Here is a 22,406-nt window from a genome sequence, read left to right as displayed (position 1 = left end):
GATATTTAACTCTTTGTAACTCTTCAACTGCCATTCCATGCACTCATGGCACACGTGTGCACGTACCATGACCTCAGTTGGAATGCCTTCCCCATGTGTTCTCCTTTTCAACTCCTGAACTATGCTGAAACGTAACCCTCCCCGAGATGCCTGCCACAGACCATCCCAAGGAAAGTTAGGCTTTCTCTCCTCTGTGCCCTGTGACGTTTTGTTTATACTTCCAGTATACTGGTAGCATGCTTGTCATTGTTCTGTAATTATTTGTCTCTAATTTAATCTGAGAACTCCTTGAGGAAATTAACTATGTCTTAGTGTTTGTTGTTGTTGTTTTTTGGCTGCGCTACATGGCATGCCGGATCTTAGTTCCCTGATCCAGAGATCGAACCCGTGCCCCCTGCAGTGGAAGTGTGGAGTCTTAACCACTAGACCACCAGGGAAGTCCCCTTAGTTATCTTTCGACTCAATGTCCAGTACCTAGAACACGGTCTAACCTGAGTGCGCATGTACCCGTATGTCAATTTAATAAAAAGATTGAATATACTAAGGTAAATTGTGATAAGCTGGGGATTGATGAATGTGCTTTTATAAGCTCTACTGAATTCTGAAGTTTCTTGTGTGAGGAACTAAGAAGGTCTCTTCAGATTCCTTTGAATGCACTGAAGTGTTGTTTACCATCTACTCTGCAGAATTTAAGATCTGCTCAATGGAACAATATCTTAGACCATGTATGAGAATGACACAGGTGACAAGAACTATGCACATGCAGTGATATAAAACATTTCCATTTTTATTAGAGGTTGGGAAGAAGGCAGATAATTTCTGAGTTTAAAAAAAGGTTTTACTGGGGCCTGGGGGAAGAGTCTGTGTTTCATAAATTGCATTAAATATTTGGTATGTAAAATTCCGGCTGTTCTGCATTAAATGGGTACAGTGCATCCCCCATCTAATTAAGTAACCATATGGAGACAAGTCATACTTACATAAACAAAAGCAGAGAACCCAGCTCTATTGTGTTGTCTTAGATTATGTAACTTGGTTTCCCTGGTATGGCTTTCTGCTCTGACTTGGACATTGCCGTGCACCAAATATGCTCCCAGACATTGAATGGAATTTAAAGAGCTATTTCTAAGGTGACTTGCTTCATTTAAATAGTGCAGTGAGGGGGCCCCTGGAATACTGTGCAATTTCCTACGTTTAATAACTGCTTGCCTGTTAAAGCCAGTAGTTTTGGGATCTGGCCAACAGGAAATCCATCGTGTATTATTACACTGCTTTGCAGGATAACCATGTGCCTGGCGTATGGTTTAACCATTCACTACGTGTTTACTGAATAGACAAATGCCTCACAGCATGTTTTCCGAGTTTTTGACCTACACGATTGCTCTAACATACATATGGGTAGCAAAGAGTAAAGATAGTTTATAAACAGTTCATATCATGAGGGCACTGGGATGAAAATAATAACCATCACAAAAATTGAAATATAAATTTTAGGGTAATAAGTTTTAGAATGGAAATCTAGATAATAATTATAATTCTCTCTCCTTTGTTTGCTGTTCTTTATCCAGGCAATGATGCTGATGGCATTGGTAGTGGTGGCAAATTAAATTTATGTAACATTTTATCATTTACTATATTTTTTACATATATTATCTCACTTTACCATCACAAAATACTAATACATTTTTATCACCCATTTTATGGATGAGAAAAATGGAAATTCAGTATTAACTTACCCAAGGTAATAGTGTTGAACCAGACTTTAAATCAGGTTACTTGATCCTAAAGTTCTCTGGTTTTACCAGATTTAGACTTTGCTTTATGGCCGGGTCATTGGTTGGACTTGGGAACAAATCTGCATGTTTTGTACCAGTGAGAAGATAAGAGTACTTTGGAGATAGAAGAGAAAAAAAGAAATGAAATATATTTCAAAGTACTCTTGGCAAAAAAGTATGAAAATAATTTAGAATTCCTCAAAATCTGTGGAAGCTCAACATCATTTATACTCTAACCCCATGGAGTGCCAGCACCCTTCACTGATGGTCCAAGGGTTTGTGACTCCCAATTTGAAATGACTTTGGGCTCCAGTGTACCCAGTCCCATTACAAATTTCACATTTCAAACAGTCCAACATTGGCAGTTATATGGTTAAAAACATGATGGAATGAAAAAAGCCCCAGTTCCGTTCCCTTTATTTTTGCTGAAGTTCACTGTGTCCTGGTATATTCCTTGTATTTTAATTGGAGTTTTAGTGGTTAAATATTCCTGCTTAAAAGAGATGAAACTATTTCTAAATGCAATGTTGAAAAATCCTTCTCATTATTTTATTCTCAAACAGGCTTATTCTTTGACTTCTTTTTCTGTTCCTGACTTTAGAAAGGATGCCTAGTCAGTTGAATATAATTAGTTGAGTACTTGCTGTGCGATTCTCTCCAAAATATTTTCTCAAGACCTTCTCTAGGTGTGTCCATAACACACCCATGCTGACCTGGAATTATAGTCCAGCCAAAGGGATCACTGAGCGATCTTTAAGATGAATATTAGACTTTATCTTGTGGTTCCTCACCACTTACATTATGTCTCATTTTCTTTTGGTTTTATGAACTGCACATAATTGCCATAAGGCAGGCACTCACCAAATGACCCTATTCCACTTCTAAGGGTCCATTCACTTGAACTGAAATGGAATTGTGAGGTGTTTCAGTCAGATCTGCGTTCGGATTCTTACTAAGCTACATAACGTTAGACAAGACACGTAATCGAAGTGTTTTCTCAAATGCAAAAGGGGGTCCTCGCTGTCCCCACCTTGGAGTGATGGTGTCAAACTTAAATGACTTAATCCACGTAGAAACCTCATTACCATAACCTGTAACCATTCAATAAGTGGCAGCTCTTATTTTTCTCCGCTAACATAGTTTCCATGTTTTTTTAGCTTCCCCAAAACTACGTAACACTGAGAGGATTGGGATTTAATAGTGAAGCTTGGTGCTCTGGCTTTAAGAAGGTAGATCTGGGTGTATCATTGAGGAGGATTTTCTGCAAAAACAGAAAACCTGATTTTAAAAAATAACAAATTATCTGCAGATATATGCCTCCTGGTGTGTGTTCAGCCTCTTTGTTGTCAGAACTGGTATCTCTGTGTCCTTCTTCAACTTTTCCTTGTGATCTTCCCCAGTTAAGACAGGAACAAGAAAATAGAAAGGTTGATACCCACCACATTTATTCCTTTTACCAGGAAAATAAAAGCTATCTCAGAAAGTTCTGTTTATCACTCATTTGCCATCGAGGGGTGTCACGTGGCCATTCCCACCTGTGAAGAAGTAAACTCAGTCCATGACTTTTCATGCCTCTACCAGGTGGGAGAAGACAGTTGGCAGGTCAGTCATCAGCATTTCTCACACCAGGTTTAAAACTATAATCTGAATTATAGAGCAGTGGCCAATGTATTGAGATTACAAGTAAATTTACCTTAAAGCCCCAAATACCCATGCAGTCTTCCATAAAACCATTTATTAAAGTAAGTCATCACCACTACCCCACACCCCAATCCCCTCCAAAGGATGGGACTTGTCAGCAACTTTAAAAAAAATTTTATTGAAGTATACTTGATTTATAATGTTATGTTAATTTCTGATGTACAGAAAAGTGATTGTTACACATATATATATTTTTTCATATTCTTTTCAATTACGGTTGTCAGCAATTTTTTAAAATTTTTATTTATCTTTTTATACAGTAGGTTCTTGTTAGTTATCCATTTTATACATATTAGTGTATACATGTCAATCCCAATCTCCCAATTCATCCCACCATCCCCGCCCCCAGGCACTTTCCCCCCTTGGTGTCCATACGTATGTTCTCTACATCTGGGTCTCTATTTCTGCCCTGCAAACCAGTTCATCTGTACCATTTTTCTAGGTTCCACATATATGCATTAATATACGGTATTTGTTTTTCTCTTTCTGACTTACTTCACTCTGTATGACAGTCTCTGGATAGATCCATGTCTCTACAAATGACCCAATTTTGTTCCTTTTTATGGCTGAGTAATATTCCACTGTATATACGTACCACATCTTCATTATCCATTCATCTGTCAGTAGGCATTTAGGTTGCTTCCATGACCTGGCTATTGTAAATGGTGCTGCAGTGAACATTGGGGTGCATGTGTCCCTTTGAATTATGGTTTTTTCTGGGTATATGCCCAATAGTGGGATTGCTGGGTCATACGGTAATTCTCTTTTTAGTTTTTTAAGGAACCTCCATACCGTTCTCCATAGTGGCTGTATCAATTTACATTCCCACCAACAGTGCAAGAGGGTTTCCTTTTCTCCACACCCTCTCCAGCATTTTTTGTTTGTAGATTTTCTGATGATGCCCATTCTAACAGGTGTGAGGTGATACCTCATTGTAGTTTTGATTTGCATTTCTCTAATAATTAGTGATGTTGAGCAGTTTTCATGTGCTTCTTGGCCATCTGTATGTCTTCTTTGGAGAAATGTTTATTTAGGTCTTCTGCTCATATTTGGATTGGGTTGTTTGTTTTTTTTAGTATTGAGCTGCATGAGTTGTTTATATATTTTGGAGATCAATCCTTTGTCCATTGATTCGTTTGCAAATATTTTCTCCCATTCTGAGGGTTGTCTTTTCATCTTGTTTGTAGTTTCCTTTGCTTTGCAAAAGCTTTTAAGTTTCATTAGGTCCCATTTGTTTATTTTTGTTTTTATTTCCATTACTCTAAGAGGTGGATCAAAAAAGATCTTGCTGTGATTTATGTCAAAGAGTGTTCTTCCTATGTTTTCCTCTAAGAGTTTTATAGTGTCCGGTCTTACCTTTAGGTCTCTAATCCATTTTGAGTTTATTTTTGTGTATGGTGTTAGGGAGTGTTCTAATTTCATTCTTTCACATGTAGCTGTCCAGTTTTCCCGGCACCACTTATTGAAGAGACTGTTTTTTCTCCATTGTATATCCTTGCCTCCTTTGTCAAAGATTAGTTGACCATAGGTGCGTGGGTTTATCTCTGGGCTTTCTATCCTGTTCCATTGATCTATATTTGTTTTTGTGCCAGTACCATATTGTCTTGATCATTGTAGCTTTTTAGTATAGTCTGAAGTCAAGGAGCCTGATTCCTCCAGCTCCGTTTTTCTTTCTCAAGATTGCTTTGGCTATTCAGGGTCTTTGGCATTTCCATACAAATTGTGAATTTTTTTGTTCTAGTTCTGTGAAAAATGCCATTGGTAGTTTGATAGGGATTTCATTGAATCTGTAGATTGCTTTGGGTAGTATAGTCATTTTCACAATGTTGTTTCTTCCAGTCCAAGAACATGGTATATCCTCCATCTATTTGTATCATCTTTAATTCCTTTCATCAGTGTCTCATAGTTTTCTGCATACAGGTCTTTTGTCTCCCTAGATAAGTTTATTCCTAGGTATTTTATTCTTTTTGTTGCAATGGTAAATGGGAGTGTTTCCTTAATTTCTCTTTCAGATTTTTCATCATTAGTGTATAGGAATGCAAGAGATTTCTGTGCATTAATTTTGTATCCTGCAGCTTTACCAAATTCATTGATTAGCTCTAGTAGTTTTCTGGTGGCATCTTTAGGATTCTGTATGTATAGTGTCATGTCATCTGCAAACAGTGACAGTTTTACTTCTTTTCCAATTTGTATTCCTTTTATTTCTTTTTTTCTCTGATTGCCATGGCTAGGACTTCCAAAACTATGTTGAATAATAGTGGTTAGAGTGGACATCCTTTTCTTGTTCCAGATCTTAGAGGAAATGCTTTCAGTTTTTCACCATTGAGAATGATGTTTGCTGTGGGTTTGTCATATATGGCCTTTATTATGTTGAGGTAGGTTCCCTCTATGCCCACTTTCTGAAGAGTTTTTATCATAAATCGGTGTTGAATTTTGTCAAAAGCTTTTTCTGCATCTATCTAGATGATTATATGGTTTTTATTCAATTTGTTAATATGGTGCATCACTGATTCATTTGCATATATTGAAGAATCCTTGCATCCCTGGGATAAATCCCACTTGATCATGGTGTATAATCCTTTTGATGTGTTGTTGGATTCTGTTTGCTAGTATTTTGTTGAGGATTTTTGAGTATATATTCATCAGTGATATTGGTCTGTAATTTTCTTTTTTTGTAGTATCTTTGTCTGCTTTTGGTATCAGGATGATGGTGGCCTCAGAATGAGTTTGGAAGTATCCTTTTTCTGCAGTTCTTTGGAAGAGTTTGAGAAGGATGGGTGTTAGCTCTTCTCGAAACTTGTTTTTTTTTGTTTGTTTTTTTTTTTGCGGTACATGGGCCTCTCACTGCTGTGGCCTCTCCTGTTGCAGAGCACAGGCTCCGGACGTGCAGGCCCAGCAGCCATGGCTCACGGGCCCAGCCGCTCTGCGGCATGTGGGATCTTCCTGGACCGGGGCACGAACCCACGTCCCCTGCATTGGCAGGTGGACTCTCAACCACTGCGCCACCAGGGAAACCCTTCTCGAAACTTTTGATAGAATTCACCTGTGAAGCCATCTTGTTTGGACTTTTGTTTGTTGGAAGATTTTTAATCGGTTTCAATTTCATTACTTGTGATTTGTCTGTTCATATTTTCTATTTTTTCCTGGTTCAGTCTTGGAAGGTTATACCTTTCAAAGAATTTGTCCATTTTTTCCAGGTTGTCCATTTTATTGGCAAAGAGTTGCTTGTAGTGGTCTCTTAGGATGCTTTGTATTTCTGTGGTGTCTGTTGTAACTTCTCCTTTTTCATTTCTAAATCTATTGATTTGAGTCCTCTCCCTCTTTTTCTTGATGAGTCTGGCTAATGGTTTATCAATTCTGTTTATCTTCTCAAAGAAACAGCTTTTAGTTTTATTGATCTTTGCTATTATTTTCTTTGTTTCTATTTCATTTATTTCTGCTCTGATCTTTATGATTTCGTTCCTTCTGCTAACTTTGGGTTTTCTTTGTTCTTCTTTCTTTAGTTCCTTTAAGTGTAAGGTTAGATTGTTTGAGATTTTTCTTGTTTTTTGAGGTAGGCTTGTATTGCTATAAACTTCCCTCTTAGAACTGCTTTTGCTGTGTCCCATAGGTTTTGGATCATCATGTTTTCATTGTCATTTGTCTCAATGTATATTTGATTTCCCTTTTGATTTCTTCAGTGATCTCTTGGTTATTTACTAACATATTGTTTAGTGTCCATGTGTTTGGTTTTTTTTACATTTTTTTCCCTGTAATTGATTTCTAATCTCATAGTGTTGTGGTCAGAAAAGATGCTTGATATGATTTCAGTTTTCTTAAATTTACTGAGGCTTGATTTGTGACCCAAGATATGATCTATCCTGGAGAATTTTCTATGTGCACTACAGAAGAAAGTGTAATCTGCTGTTTTTGGATGGAATGTCCTATAAATTCAATTAAATCTATCTTGTCTATTGTGTCATTTAAAGCTTGTTTCCTTACTAATTTTCTGTTTGGGTGATCTGTCCATTGGTGTAAGTGAGGTGTTAAAGTCCTGCAGTATTATTGTGTTACTGTCAATTTCCTCTTCTACAGCTGTTAGCAGTTGCCTTATGTATTGATATGCTCCTATGTTGGGTGCATATGTATTTGTAATTGTTACATCTTCTTGGATTGGTCCCTTTATCATTATGTAGTGTCCTTCCTTGTCTCTTGTAACATTCTTTATTTTAAAGTCTATTTTATCTAATATGAGTATTGCTACTCCTGGTTTCTTTTGATTTCCATTAGCATGGAATATCTTTTTCCATCCCCTCACTCTCAGTCTGTATGTGTCTCTAGGTCTGAAGTGGGTCTCTTGTAGACAGCATATATATGGGTCTTGTTCTTGTATCCATTCAGCAAGCCTGTGTCTTTTGGTTGGAGCATTTAACCTGTTCACATTTAAGGTAATTGTCGATACGTATGTTCCTATTACCATATTCTTAACTGACTTGGGTTTGTTTTTGTAGGTCCTTTTCTTCTCTTGTGTTTCCCACTTAGAGAAATTCCTTTAGCACTTGTTGTAGAGCTGGTTTGGTGGTGCTGAATTCTCTTAGCTTTTGCTTGTCTGTAAAGCTTTTGATTTCTCCATCAAATCTGAATGAGATCCTTGCTGGGTAGAGTAATCTTGTTTGTAGTTTCTTCACTTTCATTATTTTAAATATGTCATGCCACTCCCTTCTGGCTCATAGAGTTTCTGCTGAGAAATCAGCTGTTAACCTTATGGGAGTTCTCTCGTATATTATTTGGCGTTTTTCCCTTGTTGCTTTCAATAATTTTTCTTTGTCTTTAGTTTTTGCCAATTTGATTACTATGTGTCTTGGCGTGTTTGTCCTTGGGTTTATCCTGTATGGGACTCTCTGTGCTTCTTGGACTTGGGGGGTTATTTCCTTTCCCATGTTAGGGAAGTTTTTGACTATAATCTCTTCAAATATTTTCTCGGGTCGTTTCTCTCTCTCTTCTCCTCTGGACCCCTATAATGTGAATGTTGTTGCATTTAATGTTGTCCCAGAGGTCTCTTAGGCTGTCTTCATTTCTTTTCATTCTTTTTTCTTTATTCTGTTCCACAGCAGTGAATTCCACCATTCTGTCTTCCAGGTCACTTATCCATTCTTCTGCCTCAGTTATTCTGCTGTTGATTCCTTCTAGTGTATTCTTCATTTCAGTTATTGTATTGTTCATCTGTTTGTTTGTTCTTTAATTCTTCTAGGTCTTTGTTAAACATTTCTTGCATCTTCTCGATCTTTGCCTCCATTCTTTTTCCGAGGTCCTGGATCATCTTCCCTATCATTATTCTGAATTCTTTTTCTGGAAGGTTGCCTATCTCCACTTCTTTTAGTTGTTTTTCTGGGGTTTTACCTTGTTCCTTCATCTGATACATAGCTTTCTGCCTTTTCATCTTGTCTTTCTGTGAATGTGTTTTTTGTTCCAGAGGCTGCAGGATTGTAATTCTTCTTGCTTCTGCTGTCTGCTCTCTGGTGGATGAGGCTGTCTAAGAGGCTTGTGCAAGTTCCGTAATGGGAGGGACTGTTGTTGGGTAGAGCTGGGTGTTGCTCTGGTGGGCAGAGCTCAGTAAAACTTTAATGTGCTTGTCTGCTGGTGGGTGGGGCTGGGTTCCCTCCCTGTTGGTTGTTTGGCCTGAGACAACCCAGCACTGGAGCCTACCCAGGCTCTTTGGTGGGGCTAATGGCAGACTCTGGGAGGGCTCATGCCAAGGAGTACTTCCCAGAACTTCTGCTGCCAGTGTCTTTGTCCTCACGGTGAGACACAGCCATCCCCCCACTCTTCAGGATACCCTCCAACACTAGCAGATAGGTCTGGTTCAGTCTCCTGTGGGATCACTGCTCCTTCCCCTGGGTCCCTATGCACACACTACTTTGTGTGTGCCCTCCAAGATTGGAGTCTCTGTTCCCACAGTTCTGTCAAACTCCTGCAATCAAATCCCGGTAGCCTGCAAAGTCTGATTCTCTAGGAATTCCTCCTCCCGTTGCCAGACCCCCAGGTTGGGAAGCCTGACATGGGGCTCAGAACCTTCACTCCAGTGGGTGGAGTTCTGTGGTTTGTGTTCTCCAGTTTGTGAGTCACCCACCCAGTAGTTATGGGATTTGATTTTTTTTTATCGCGCCCCTCCTACCGTCTCATGTGGCTTCTCCTTTGTCTTTGGATGTGGAATATCTTTTTTGGTGAGTTCCGGTGTCTTCCTGTCAATGATTGTTCAGCAGTTAGTTGTGATTCCGGTGCTCTCACATGAGGGAGTGAGAGCACATCCTTCTCCTCCTCCATCTTAGACCAATCAATCTGGTTATCAGCAGCTTATACACCCCAGCTTGGAACTTCTATAGGCAACTTCCCAGCCTGATGGCTTAAGAAGGGGCTACTTTCCTGGGGTAGCAGCCTTCTTGTTGCAAGGGTGGCATGTGAAGGGCAGGGCAGTGCTATACCAGCAATTCAAGTCTGAGCCTGGTGAGGATCCTGGGGAGGGGAGGGGGTGAGAGGGATCAGTATAAGACAAAGAGCACTCCTAACACTTCACTATACATACAAAGCAAACAACAACAAAAAAGGAAAATATGTAACTTTTCTATTTTCACTTACTGTATTTCATTTCTTAGGATGCAAATAAATGGTAATACATATAGAAATGTATACCCACAGTGTCTCACCTTTCCACTCTTTCCCTCATAAATTGATTTTTTTTGTTGTTATTTTTTGCTTTCCTGGACCCTGGCCTGTTTCCTATACATGCATGATATTAACGTGGCCTCAGTAATCGTTAAGATAGAATGTTACATTCTGCCTCTTTTTTTCCTCCTCTGAACATTGATTGATTCTTTTTTTTTTTTTTTTTTTTTTTTTCTGTACGCGGGCCTTTCACTGTTGTGGCCTCTCCCGTTGCGGAGCACAGGCTCCGGACGCGCAGGCTCAGCGGCCATGGCTCACGGGCCCACCCGCTCCACGGCATGTGGGATCTTTCCGGACCGGGGCACAAACCCGTGTCCCCTGCATTGGCAGGCGGACTCTCAATCACTGTGCAACCAGGAAGCCCTGATTGCTTCTTTTGTAAATTGTTGTTCCTTTTTTTAAAATTGAAATATAGTTAATTTACAATGGTGTATTAGTTTCAAGTGTGTAGCAAAATGATTCACTTATACATATATATATATATTTTTGTTTTGTTTTGCTCTGTACCTAGATTCCTTTCCATTACAGGCTATTATAAGTTATTGAGTATAGTTCTCTGTGCTATACCATAGGTCCTTGTTGCTTACCTATTTTATATACAGTAGTGTATATATGTTAATCCCAAACTCCTAATTTATTTCCCCTCACCCCGTATTCCCTTTGGTAACCATAACTTTGTTTCCTATGTCTGTGAGTCTATTTCTGTTTTGTAAGATTGACTGATTCTTAATGGAGGTCCTTGAGATAGCCAGGACACTTAGAGCCAGTTTTTCCATTCCACCCTCCTGCTCTCTGTTTTAGATGAAGACTGAACTTGTTATTTTATCTAATGGGGATTTACTAAAATAGCAGTAAGGTAACCTAATTGCTTTCAGATCTCTCTGTTTTGTGACTCTGATGGTTAAAACTCGATTTATCTTATCATCCAATACCTTTGTATGTCATTTTACTTAAGCTGGTTAAATGTGGTCTCACTATTTACTTACAAATTGGTTTTTTGTGACTGCCACCTCATGTCAGTAGTTACCTCTGACATTTATGCATTGTTACTAATTAAGCAAAAACACCTCATTCGGTATTTAGCACTTACACCCCTGTTCACTCAGGCTACCACCACGGGGCTCTGCATATATTCTTTATCAGGTGACCCTTTTCTGCAACAGTGAATTACTTTGGACAGAACCCAGGCCCTTGATGGGAGTGTGAGCTGTTTGATGCCCACATAAAATCTTCTAATACCTTTGTCATTTCCTCTAATGCATGGATTTACAGAAGCCTGAGGGGACTTGGGTATTTATTGAAGATGGAAATTGCTGTGAGCAGTCAGTAACAAAATGAATTAATATATGATATATTTTATGAAGTCTGTTGTAAATATAGTTTAAAACATAAAAAAAAACACCTCTCAGATTCTATCCTGAAACCCTGCTTATTCCCTGTGATATGTACACATTTTATTTTCTGAGGGAGTTTATCTAACTTTTATAACTTAAACTGTTTTCTCTCTTATTATTTGGAATATTTGCATTATGATGCTTTTTTGGTCCTTCTGTGAGTTAGCTTTTCTATTAACGTGAGTTAACTTTTCTATTACAAATGCACTTGAAAGCTTATAAATCTCAAACTGTTTAATATGTGAGGCCTTTCCCCTCCTTAAGTTGATACATTTAATGAAAAAACGTTTGGAGTATCAAACTATCATGTTTAATTCATTTCAGTGGGATGACATTGTGCTTATGTATTCCCGTTGGCAAGCAGTCTTTTTCATAATTTATTGTCTTTTATTTTCTTCCTTATGCAAACATATAATTATAGGCAGTCATTCCTCCGGTGTCCTAGTCCCCCCTATTTTACTTATTAATTCTCTCTACAGGTTCTTAAAACAGGACATTCCCCCTAATATTGTGAATTATGTTTATCCTTCATAGTGCTTACTCATTTAGGTTATTGACTTGAGTGGGAATAATAAGAGGCTCTGTTTGTTCAGAATTGCATTGATGGCACCCAGAAAGCCGAGTTAGGACACAGAATGCACCTGGTCTCCAGGCTCTCTCCTGTTGAACTAGATTGTTGTTCCAGTGGTTTCATTCGGTCCCTTTCTCCAGCTTAGCCCTAAAGACTGATTTGCTTTGAATGGGAGTAATCCTCTCTGGGGCATAGTTGATCTGGTTATTGAAATCTTTGCTTGCTTTGTTCTTTCTCTGGAATGGCCATGGGAAGGCACAAGATAGGGTTTCTCTTGGTTATGCTCCACATTGCTCAGCAGTTACATCTTTCTTCCCTTGACTTTGTGCTAGTTTCCTGGGACTTACGTCCTTGCTAAATGGAGTGAAGAGACAATGAAGCAAAGTCTTGGCTTATGCTTTTTCCTTTTCGTATAGTTTCTCTCCACTCATCAGTTCCCTATACTTGGGGAGACTCACATCTGTTTCTTCCCTTTGAACAGATGTAACTATAGATATTAAACTAAAAACTTATAGCTTGTAGTGATTTGTTTTACTTCTTAACCTTAAAAGTGAGGTAGCTTTTGGGGTCAGGAGTGCTGGGTGTAAAGAATGCTGATCAAAGACAACCAGAAGAAACGTGTATTCCTTTTAGAAGGTTTAGTAAATTTTGGGAAGAAACGCTATCCAAGGTAGAATACCAGACAATCTCCAAAGTTTCACAGGTAAAGAAAGTGGACAGTTTGGAATCTTTTGGACATGTCTTATGATCGACCACCCTCCACCAACATCACCATTATTTACACTCATTTATGGGAAAGCCAAATCTATTCCCTCCATTATTTCAAAGTTTTGAGGCAGCCTGGGCCCCTCATTGAACACTTCACCAGACTGAATCTTAAGATTTAGCCTGTCACCCCACAGGTGTTTATCTCAGGTGTTTCAGCAAAGGCAGATTCAAAACTGTAGTTTGAGAGGGTCTCCTATTCATTGTTTTCACTTGTCCAGTAATACTGAATGTGTGTCTGTCTAAAGGTACGATATCATGCGAATTCAATCTCTAGAAGATAATTCATCTGCACAGGCCTTACAAGCATACTATGTTAGGATGCAAAGTTTTCCAGCACAGATTATTAAAGCAGGTTGTTCTTTTTGGCCTGATGTATGTGCTGTCAGTGTAGACTGTGTTCTAATATCTTCTTCAATTCCACAGGAACCGACAATGGCGAAATCCTCCCTGAATCCATCCCATCAGCTCCTGGGACACTGCCTCATTTCATAGAGGAGCCAGGCGATGCTTATATCATCAAGAGCAACCCCATTGCACTGAGGTGCAAAGCAAGGCCAGCCATGCAGATATTCTTCAAATGCAATGGCGAGTGGGTCCATCAAAATGAGCATGTCTCTGAGGAGAGTCTGGATGAGAGTTCAGGTAAGAACGGGAAGCAATCAGAACCACCTACGGTAGCTTCTCAGATTCTCACATTGTTATATGACTGCTTAAGCCACCACCATTACCTCATTTGAATGAGGTCATAGTAACATCATCTTTGGAATATCATGTACAGTCATATCTTTAAATGACTCCACAGCTTCCTTGCCTAGTGTACTCCAGTATGGTAGAGTTTTTTATTTTCCTGCTCTATATAACTTTAAGACCTAATTTTGTATGGAAGTTAATATTCTCACTGGAAGTAAAACCAGGCATTCACTGTTTTCATTTTTCTGAATTCTAAATACTTTTTCAAGACATAAATCTTTCACCAAACACCTTTTTAAGCAGCATAAATTCAGTTTCTCTAATCTTTCCTCCTGGATATTATTTTTGTGTGCTTCATTCTCCACAGTTGGTGGTTTCTGTGTCGTCTTTAAGTTCTTTTGATTACTGTGTAATGATAGAGCCCAAATTAGAAAACCAAATTTGGATATGATAGGATCTCCAGTATAAAAGAATTTCAGGACTATCTTTATTGGCTTGGCCAATTTGGCTGATGAGGAGTTATGATGAGAATATTGATCATACTAGCTAATGTTTGTTGAGCACTTACTATATACCAGGCCTTATCTAAGCATTTGATAGACATTATCTTACTGTCTTTTCAATAGCTCTCTGGGGTAAATAATGCCGTCACTGCCTTCTTATAGATAAGGAAACTGAGGCTCAAAGAAATTAAGTAAACTATGGGCTTGTGCTGGATCTGACAGTAAGATCATTTGACTCAACTTTAAAAATTTATAACTTTTATATTTTAACATATAACAGAAAGAGTATATGCTTTTGAACTTAGTCCTCTCAGACTAACTGAAAATTTAGCCTCATCCTAAATCCAGTCTGGTGTCACCCTAGATTATTGATTTTATTAGTTCTGAACTTATTCACTAGATGTCAGATTTTGAATAAGTCAAAAAGCCTGAGTATAATTAAGAAGTTTCAAGATGGCTTAATTTATTAACTGTATACCAGTGCTGTTTAATAGGCTAGTCCTTTCAGAGTATTCCAAGAAGGGTAGGAGGCAAACACTGATCTCTAGACCTTCATAGCAACTAATAGGTATAAGACCAATACACCTGTAAGTGCAGTACAAATGAAGTTATGATAAACGTCTGAAGAGAGGTACATGGTGCTAGGGAGGATTTTTTTAAAAATCATGTCTAACTAGGACTCTCAGGAAAGGTGTGGAAGCTATAGTATTTGAAAGGGACATTGATGAATATGTAATTCAATTAAGCATAATTGATGCTAAACCCTATGGGGGAGCGAGGAGTTTCAGTGGCCAACATTAGCAATTGAAAGGTCAACATTAGCAAATGAAAGAAAGCTGAGTCCACTCAGCTTGATTTGCTTGAAATATGAAATAGATGTAGGAGACAGCAGCTGATAGCTGGAAAACAGCTCAATCAGTGGCATAAAAGACCTCAAATATCGGAGCAAGGAGTCTTTTAGTTAATTTTATGGATATTTTGCTAATGGTGGGGGTTGATTATATCGACACATGGGAATGCAGTGGCTTTGAAGCTATGCTTCAGAAGATGAATCTAGCAGAAGCCTTGGGAATGGTAAGGAGAAGTAGGAATGGGGAAGTTAGGAGACTGGGATAATTCAGTTGAGAAAGTAAGGTCTGCTTCTCGAGCAATGGCCACAGAAATAAGAACTAGATGTCTGATGTGAGAAACACTTCAACAAATCAGACTTAATAGCTGAATGAATAAATGAATGAATGGAGAAATAAAAACTAATCTTTTAACAGAAGCGAAAGGGTCATGCAGTTAATATTAGTAATCACATTAGCAAGGAGAAAAGTCTAAGATCATTGTTTGGAGAAACTGAACTTGAAATACTTATGGGGTATAATGAAGAGATGTAGATCTGGAACTTGGTAGAGTTCAGAGATAGAAAAGTAGGTTAGGTAATCATCAATAAAGAATGAAGCCATGGACATGGAGGAGTTGTCAGGAGAGAATGGGTAATATGACAAGAAAATGGAACTAGAGGCACACCTCCCTAAGGGTCAGGAAGGAGAAACAGCAGCAGCCAACAAAGAAGTAAGCAGGGTATACTGTGTTCCAAAGCAAAAGGAGAAAATCATTTCATAAAGATCTTCAGGAATTACCCTGGCTCTACTTAGGAATCAATGAAAAAGGAGGCAAAGAACTAAATATATATATCAGCAGTGCTAAGTGTTATGCAGTTCTGAGCTGATTTGTGTTTGTAGTATGAATGCATCAAAAGGTAGAGAAGCACCTAAAATCTTATCACAATTCCTTATCCATTCCACTTTGGAACTAGTATGAGGAAAAAAACAAAAGGGCTTGTTTTAGAGATGCTGTTCCTCAGACCAAAAGCATGCTTTGAATTTAGGAATCTAAGTGTGAGAATGGGAAGGGATCTCAGTGGTAAACCTAACAGCCGTATTTTATTCATGAAATAAAAGGTTCCAGGAGATACAGGTATTCATGGTATAGTTCTTTCTAGAACCCAGGTCTCCTGATCTTCACTTTAGATACATTTCCTTGACACTATAAGCCACCTTTACATACTTATTCCTGTGGTCTCCTTCCCAGTCAAGATATTGACAAATTCCCTTACTGACATAAGGGTGGGTTTCAGCACCTGGCTCAGTATTTCCTATCATGAATCTGTCTAGTGTTTAATTTCCCCAGTATATAATCCAATACTGTTCCATTGGAGTTTCTTTATTCCTGACTATTTCAGCCATCTCTCTAAGGGCCAATCCCTTATTCTGTGTTGTGTTTCTGGCCCTGTTAAAGTTTATAACAACCAAAGATATGGAGACATTTCCAGGATTCCAGGTATAGTTTCCTTCTTTAAAGAGGGATTTGGCAAAATCAAAGCAAAAGAAGAGGACAAATTGAATCTTGGTGCCAGGAAAGTTTCTGTTTCTGTGCTCCCAAGATTGGGATTTTGTAGAGACCTAGGTGAATTGACCTGGTGTTGGAGAGTAAGTCACAACAGCTATCCCACTTACCTTGGCATGAAGACCTCCAAGAAGACACTTGACATTTTGGAAGAGAGCAGCAAAGGAAACAGCGTTTCCCATAGGAGCAAAAGCCTATAGAACAATGGTAGAATATGAAAGGTTTATGTCTCTTATATTCAGTTAGTCCAACCGGAGAGGGACTCAAATACTAGTGGCTCCATGGGGCTATGTGTTTTATCCTCAGACATTGCTGCCCTAGATTTTGCCCAGTAATGAACTTAAAATAGCAGAACCCCTTAGGGTAAACTGCTCCAAATAAAAGATAGGAAGAACATTGAAAAATGATCAACTATTATTTTATACCACGGCTAGAAAATCCTATATCCGTTCTCATTTAAAGACCTCTTGATAAGTATTGCAGGCCAATTTAACACTCTACCCTCTTGTAATTTCACAACATTCTGTTTTGTTATTGCTTCTCCCTTTTAATTCCCTTAGCATTGCTGGGCAACTCCATGTTGCCCAGCAGCGTTGATTACATTCTCTGCCTCCATGTAAAAGACTCCTCTCTTTGCTTCCTTTAAAAAAATAAAATAAGACCAATAAAAGTCTCAAATTTCAAAGGAACTGGGAAGAACAACAAAAAAAAAAACATAAGCGACAAAATCTGAAGAGATTATACACCGATTTAAAAAATAAGCTGTTGAGAAAGAATTTTAACAGCTACCTTTTGGAAGAGAATTTAATAAGCACGACCGTTTCTTCCAAGTCATTTTGACTGAATCAATAGGAAATGTCTCTCCTTAAAACTGTTTTTCTTCTGTGTGGTTAATGAAAATCACTGTCTACCACACACTGCAATTATGTTTCCTAAGCTCTGTAGTAATAGTGGAAAAGTGGAAACTGGAGCAAGATGAGTGGAGATATTAAACCCAAAACTAATGCCTAAGTGTAATTAAGGTTGGAAACGAAATGGCCTCAGGTATTGAAAAATAGATGCATTACTTCCCCTGGGTTCTTCAGCGTGGAGTTGGAGCATAGGGATTGACTACCTTTACAGCCTTAATGGCTTTTGATGGGGTCTGAAAAATAATTCCTGCCAGTCCAGTGGGAGTGAATGATACCGAGAGACCAAGGATAATGGGAGCACGTTTGACCAGAGGTAGAGAATGTTCCATGCTCTTTTAAGAAGTTGAAAGTAACTGCTTCAATATCTTTGCCCAACATGGTCTCTATTTCTAAAATCCTAGAGAACTTTGATTCTTTTTACTTACAGGTTTTCTTTCTTCACAGAACTAATGGGAAATGCATAGGACCTGGGAGTGTTGGGAGTCGACACAGAATCTTTTGTATTTCCAAATTGGAACAATAAATCCTTTCAGTTGTTAAAGGCTGCAAACTGCCTTTGGTCTCTCTGGCAATTTGGCCCCGTCATCTAACAGTTCAAATAAGAAGAAAAAGGATTGTATGTTTTCATGCAATTTAGCTTGGAAAACCCAGAGCTAGAGTTCTTTCCTGCAGAAAGCACAATTTATTTGACGTGAGTTACTGTGTTTGCACAGACATGGCTATACCTCTTAGTAATGTACACTTTTAGTTCTCTGCACAAGCCAAGCGATCCTCTTTCATTTGTTCTGCCTCATTTCATTTGGAAATATGGGAAGTCTTCTTCCTTGTATTTTTCCTCTGTTAGCATCTGGAGTTGAGAGGCAATCCCAATTCAGGAATCATGCCCCTGAGAAAGGGGTGGATTGTTCAGTAATGCACAAACACGTGCGCGCGCACACACACACACACACACACACACACAGAAAAACAGCAACAACCAGCAAAACCCATCCTTGACAATCAGGATAATGTAGCCTGTGGGAAGCTTGAGTTATCAGTAAGCTAAACCACTTCTTTACTGTTCAATAAAAACGGAGTTCCCTTAACAAGGCTCCATGGTTTTTATTCTACCTTGGAGATACCAAAGTCTAATGAGTGGAATAATGCGTATTTCAGTATGTTATGGGAAAAGTCTCAACTCCAGTAGACTAATATTTCTTCTTAAAGAATATCATTTCAGGGATTTCATTGTGTGTGATTTCCTTAAACAACTGGAGTCACTCTCTGGGAAGAAAAGGTTAATGGATTGTGTTGAGAAAAGGGAGAAGAGTAGAATAAAAAAGTGTATTAAATCTTTCAAGTTTGTATCTAAGGACTTTGCTCTGCTGGTGATGGGGATGTGAATATAGTATCCTCCAGAAAACCATTAATTTGAAGTTACCTTCAAAGATTCACAAATCACCAAGGTGCATTTGGGAAGCATATATTTGAGACCACAGAACACAGCAGTAATCCATCTCTGAAGTGTTCCATTGACAGTTTGTGGGTTTAAACCCCACAACTATAGAAACGTTCTCCGACCCCACCCCAGATTTCATCCTGTTCATCACTCTGCTGCTCAGGGAGGAATAACATATTCTAAAAAGGTTTTCAGGAAAATATTATGAATTCCTTCCAAAAACTTGTGACAGAGCATGAAGACCTTGTGTCTAATTTAAGCCTTTCCTATAAAAAGATAGAGACCGTTTACTATCATTTCACTCATAGCAGAGACAGAAGGCAGCTAACCATTTTGTGCAATTTAGTAACTTCCTGATATTGGCCAGAGACTTGTTCTAAACCCTAAACTCTTGAAGAGTGTCTTTGGACTTTTTTATAGTCTTTTCTGTTCATACAACATTTTAAATGTTTTTTTTTCTAATTTAAAGTGGGAATTATAAGGATATTAAAAAAAAGATGGTCTGGTGATTAAGAGCATGGATATTAGTGCAAGATGATACCTCCTTTTTTTTTTTTTTTTTTTTTTTTGCTGTACGCAGGCCTCTCACTGTTGTGGCCTCTCCCGTTGGCTGAGCACAGGCTTCGGACGCGCAGGCTCAGCAGCCATGGCTCACGGGCCCAGCCATTCCATGGCATGTGGGATCTTCCCGGACCGGGGCACGAACCCATGTCCCCTGCACTGGCAGGTGGACTCCCAATCACTGCGCCACCAGGGAAGCCCGATACCTCCATTTTTGAGATCTGGCTCTCCATTTACAGACTTTTTAAGGTAGATAGTTCCTTAGCATCCTTTCCCCTCGGTTTTCCCGTGTATAAAATGACAGTTTCAAGTATATCTACCCCCATGGAACTATAGCAGGGGTCGTAGAACCTAATATACATGACATACCTTGCTCAGGGTCTGGTGTATAGCAAGTACACTATCAAGGTTAGCCTTCAAAATGATAAATATAAAACTGCAATTGTTTTTAAACGGGGTAAGTGGCTGGTGATTATGCTTCCAAAAACAAATAGAAAATTATGAACTTTTACAGTTCCAGAAAGATAAAGGGGCTAGTACTATTAACAGGTAAATCATTGTCTTTCATAGAATGACATTTTATTTGCCTGTGGTTCACTCCCTCAGTTTACATTTCGTCTTTGTTATTCTCAGAGCCCCTGGTATTGCCATGGGAGATAGAATTGGTAGGATGTATGCCCTGATCTCGGGATGATCTACTAACAGGAAGTAGTTTTAGTGACTGCAGGAATGGAAAGCCATTGATTGGGGCAGCAGGGCTGGAAATCATGAATGTGGTTCCCACAAGTTGTGAGTATGAGGTCTGAGTGAGTCATTCAGGGGATGCTGTCCTCTAACTCACCCCCCCCTCCACTTCTGCCTTTTGAGTTGCCCTTCTCTGTGTTATCAGACAACACTACCGAGTTAATTTGCTTTTCTCTGCCAGACATCTCTGTGCTGATTAATTTTTATCTCCGGTGAGGACGAAACTGGAGAGCTTGGGTGTATTCTTAGTTTCTGTACTTAAGACTGAACTTGCAGCGCTTCTGAGGAATATGTGGAGTGGTTATTATCCAGGGGAAACTGTAGAGTATTCATTAGGCATTGTGCACTTTCAAAGGAGAACTATTTTTTTTATCAAAATACATTTTAATCTTGTTGCTAGGATGAAGTGGCAAAAGACATTTAGCCCTAATTAAGCATCTGCCAGTAAAATGAAATGTGGTTCTGCCTTTTAATTATCTACATTTAATTTGCTACTTTCAGTAGCATGTTGGCTTGAAGACATCTAAGCTCCCCCAAGAAATGGAGGCACAGTTCCCTGAAAAGTTTTCTTGTATCTCAAAGTTTTAAAACTCCAAATATGGATCAGATTCATGTGTCTTTACCAGAGCCTTGCCCTAGACACTGAGCTAAATATTGGGTGAAGACAGAGCCTTCAAGTCAAAGGTAGGACAGCAGCCATTCCCAGAAGCTTTTGGTGATGCTGTGGAGAGGTTAGAAGCCCCTCTTGTGTGATCTTGTAGCAGTCTGTGCTTCTGTCATAGCAACTGTCACATCACATTGGGACAGGTTGAAGTGTCTCCTCATCTAGCCTGCAAGTTCCTTGAGGACAGGAATCTTGATCATTTACTTTGTCACAGTATCTTCAACACCTGGCAAAATGGCAAGCACATATGAGGCACTCAATACAACTTTTTGAAAATAATATATGTTGTAAACTGTATGACATCTTTGATCTATTTCCTATGATGTGGAACCTGCAGCAAAATAATAATTATAATAATAAGAATAATGATAGCATGGTTTTAAGATGAAATAAGATAATGTATGTGATGACATTAATAAAAGTAAAGGGCCATACAAATGGTATAATAATTAATCAGTAATGATAATATGTTATTCAAAATATGGGGGAACTTATTGTTCAAGCCTATTTTCTAGGCTCTAAACCTGGGCTGGTAAGAGACAAATGAAAAACATCTCCTTATGTAAGTGGTGGACTCACTTCCTCCATCTGAGTAGGTTGTTTTCTGTCTTCTTAGGAAACAGTGGAGTAAGGTGGGCCTATCTCAGAGCCAAATCCAGGCACCAGAGGTACTGAGATACCTAAGGAGATGACGGTCTATTAGAGAAGGCTCTTGAATAGGAGATGGTTGCTTTTCATAGGCTGTTTGATTTTTTTCCCTCTCTCCCCAAATTGAGCAAGGCCCCATGCTACTCATGAAGTTGTATTAGAATAGTTCTTTGGGGCTTTGTCTGTGGAAGCTAATTACATAGAATCATTCTCTGGGTTAATCCCCAATCATGAAACATCACAGTGCAAAAAAAAACCAGGCACGGAGTAGGTATAACACTGGGCTAAAATGGTCCAAGGAGACAGGCATAGTGACTAGCATGAGAAAACAATTCACCAAAGCCTAGTCTGCTAACCTCTCACTGCTTTGGTGTGGTTTGGGAATATGACAGGAGGAAGAGAGATTCTCATCTTTTTTCTTGAATCTAGTTATTTACTTTAGTAAGCCGAGTATCCTACTACAGAGAACTTCCAGAGATTGGACATCAAGTTGTGATGAGTGGTGCATCTGAGAACTGGTTGGCAGCAGTGACCACGGCAGGGCTGCTGATGAGCTTCGTCGAAGTGTGATAATAAGCAATAGATCAGAGGCAGGGGGGCAGCTGTTAGTAGGCACTGTCTGCAGTTGGCATGGTGCTGAATATTAAGTTCTCTTCCAGAACTCTTTTCTTTTCTACAGAATAAGTTAGGACTAGGACTAGAGCCCTTTTATTAGAAGCTGACCAGAAAGAAATAATTTTCATCCTTTTTCTCTCTCCATTTCTTCCCTCCTGTCTTCCATATTTCTCTTCTTTGAACAGTGAAACATATAGCTTCAATTAGTTTGAAAATTCCCTTTTATTCTCCCAACAGGATTAGACCTGCTAAGAGTAACTAGTGTTTCCTATCTGATAAATAAGGGGATTATAGCAATAACTGCTGTCAGCATTTTTCTCATTTAAA

The 22,406-nt window shown here is 38.9% G+C and overlaps 1 protein-coding gene across 3 annotated transcripts in view; it reads left to right on the top strand.

Moving 5' to 3' along the window:
• The window catches only part of UNC5D (unc-5 netrin receptor D), a gene marked incomplete at both ends in the record, with an annotated part of 603,454 nt that overhangs the window by 326,282 nt on the left and 254,766 nt on the right, over positions 1-22,406 (top strand). For all 3 annotated transcript variants that reach the window (XM_079726836.1, XM_079726834.1, XM_079726835.1), the window contains one exon: positions 13,335-13,553. In XM_079726836.1, coding sequence (XP_079582962.1) covers positions 13,335-13,553 — 219 coding nt within the window. The remainder of the gene's footprint in view (positions 1-13,334; positions 13,554-22,406) is intronic.

Source organism: Hyperoodon ampullatus (genome assembly GCF_949752795.1).
Source record: "Hyperoodon ampullatus genome assembly, chromosome: 20".
NCBI classification, from domain to species: domain Eukaryota; kingdom Metazoa; phylum Chordata; class Mammalia; order Artiodactyla; family Ziphiidae; genus Hyperoodon; species Hyperoodon ampullatus.
Note: the sequence above shows the minus strand (reverse complement) of the source record. Positions and strands in the feature narration are given on the sequence as shown.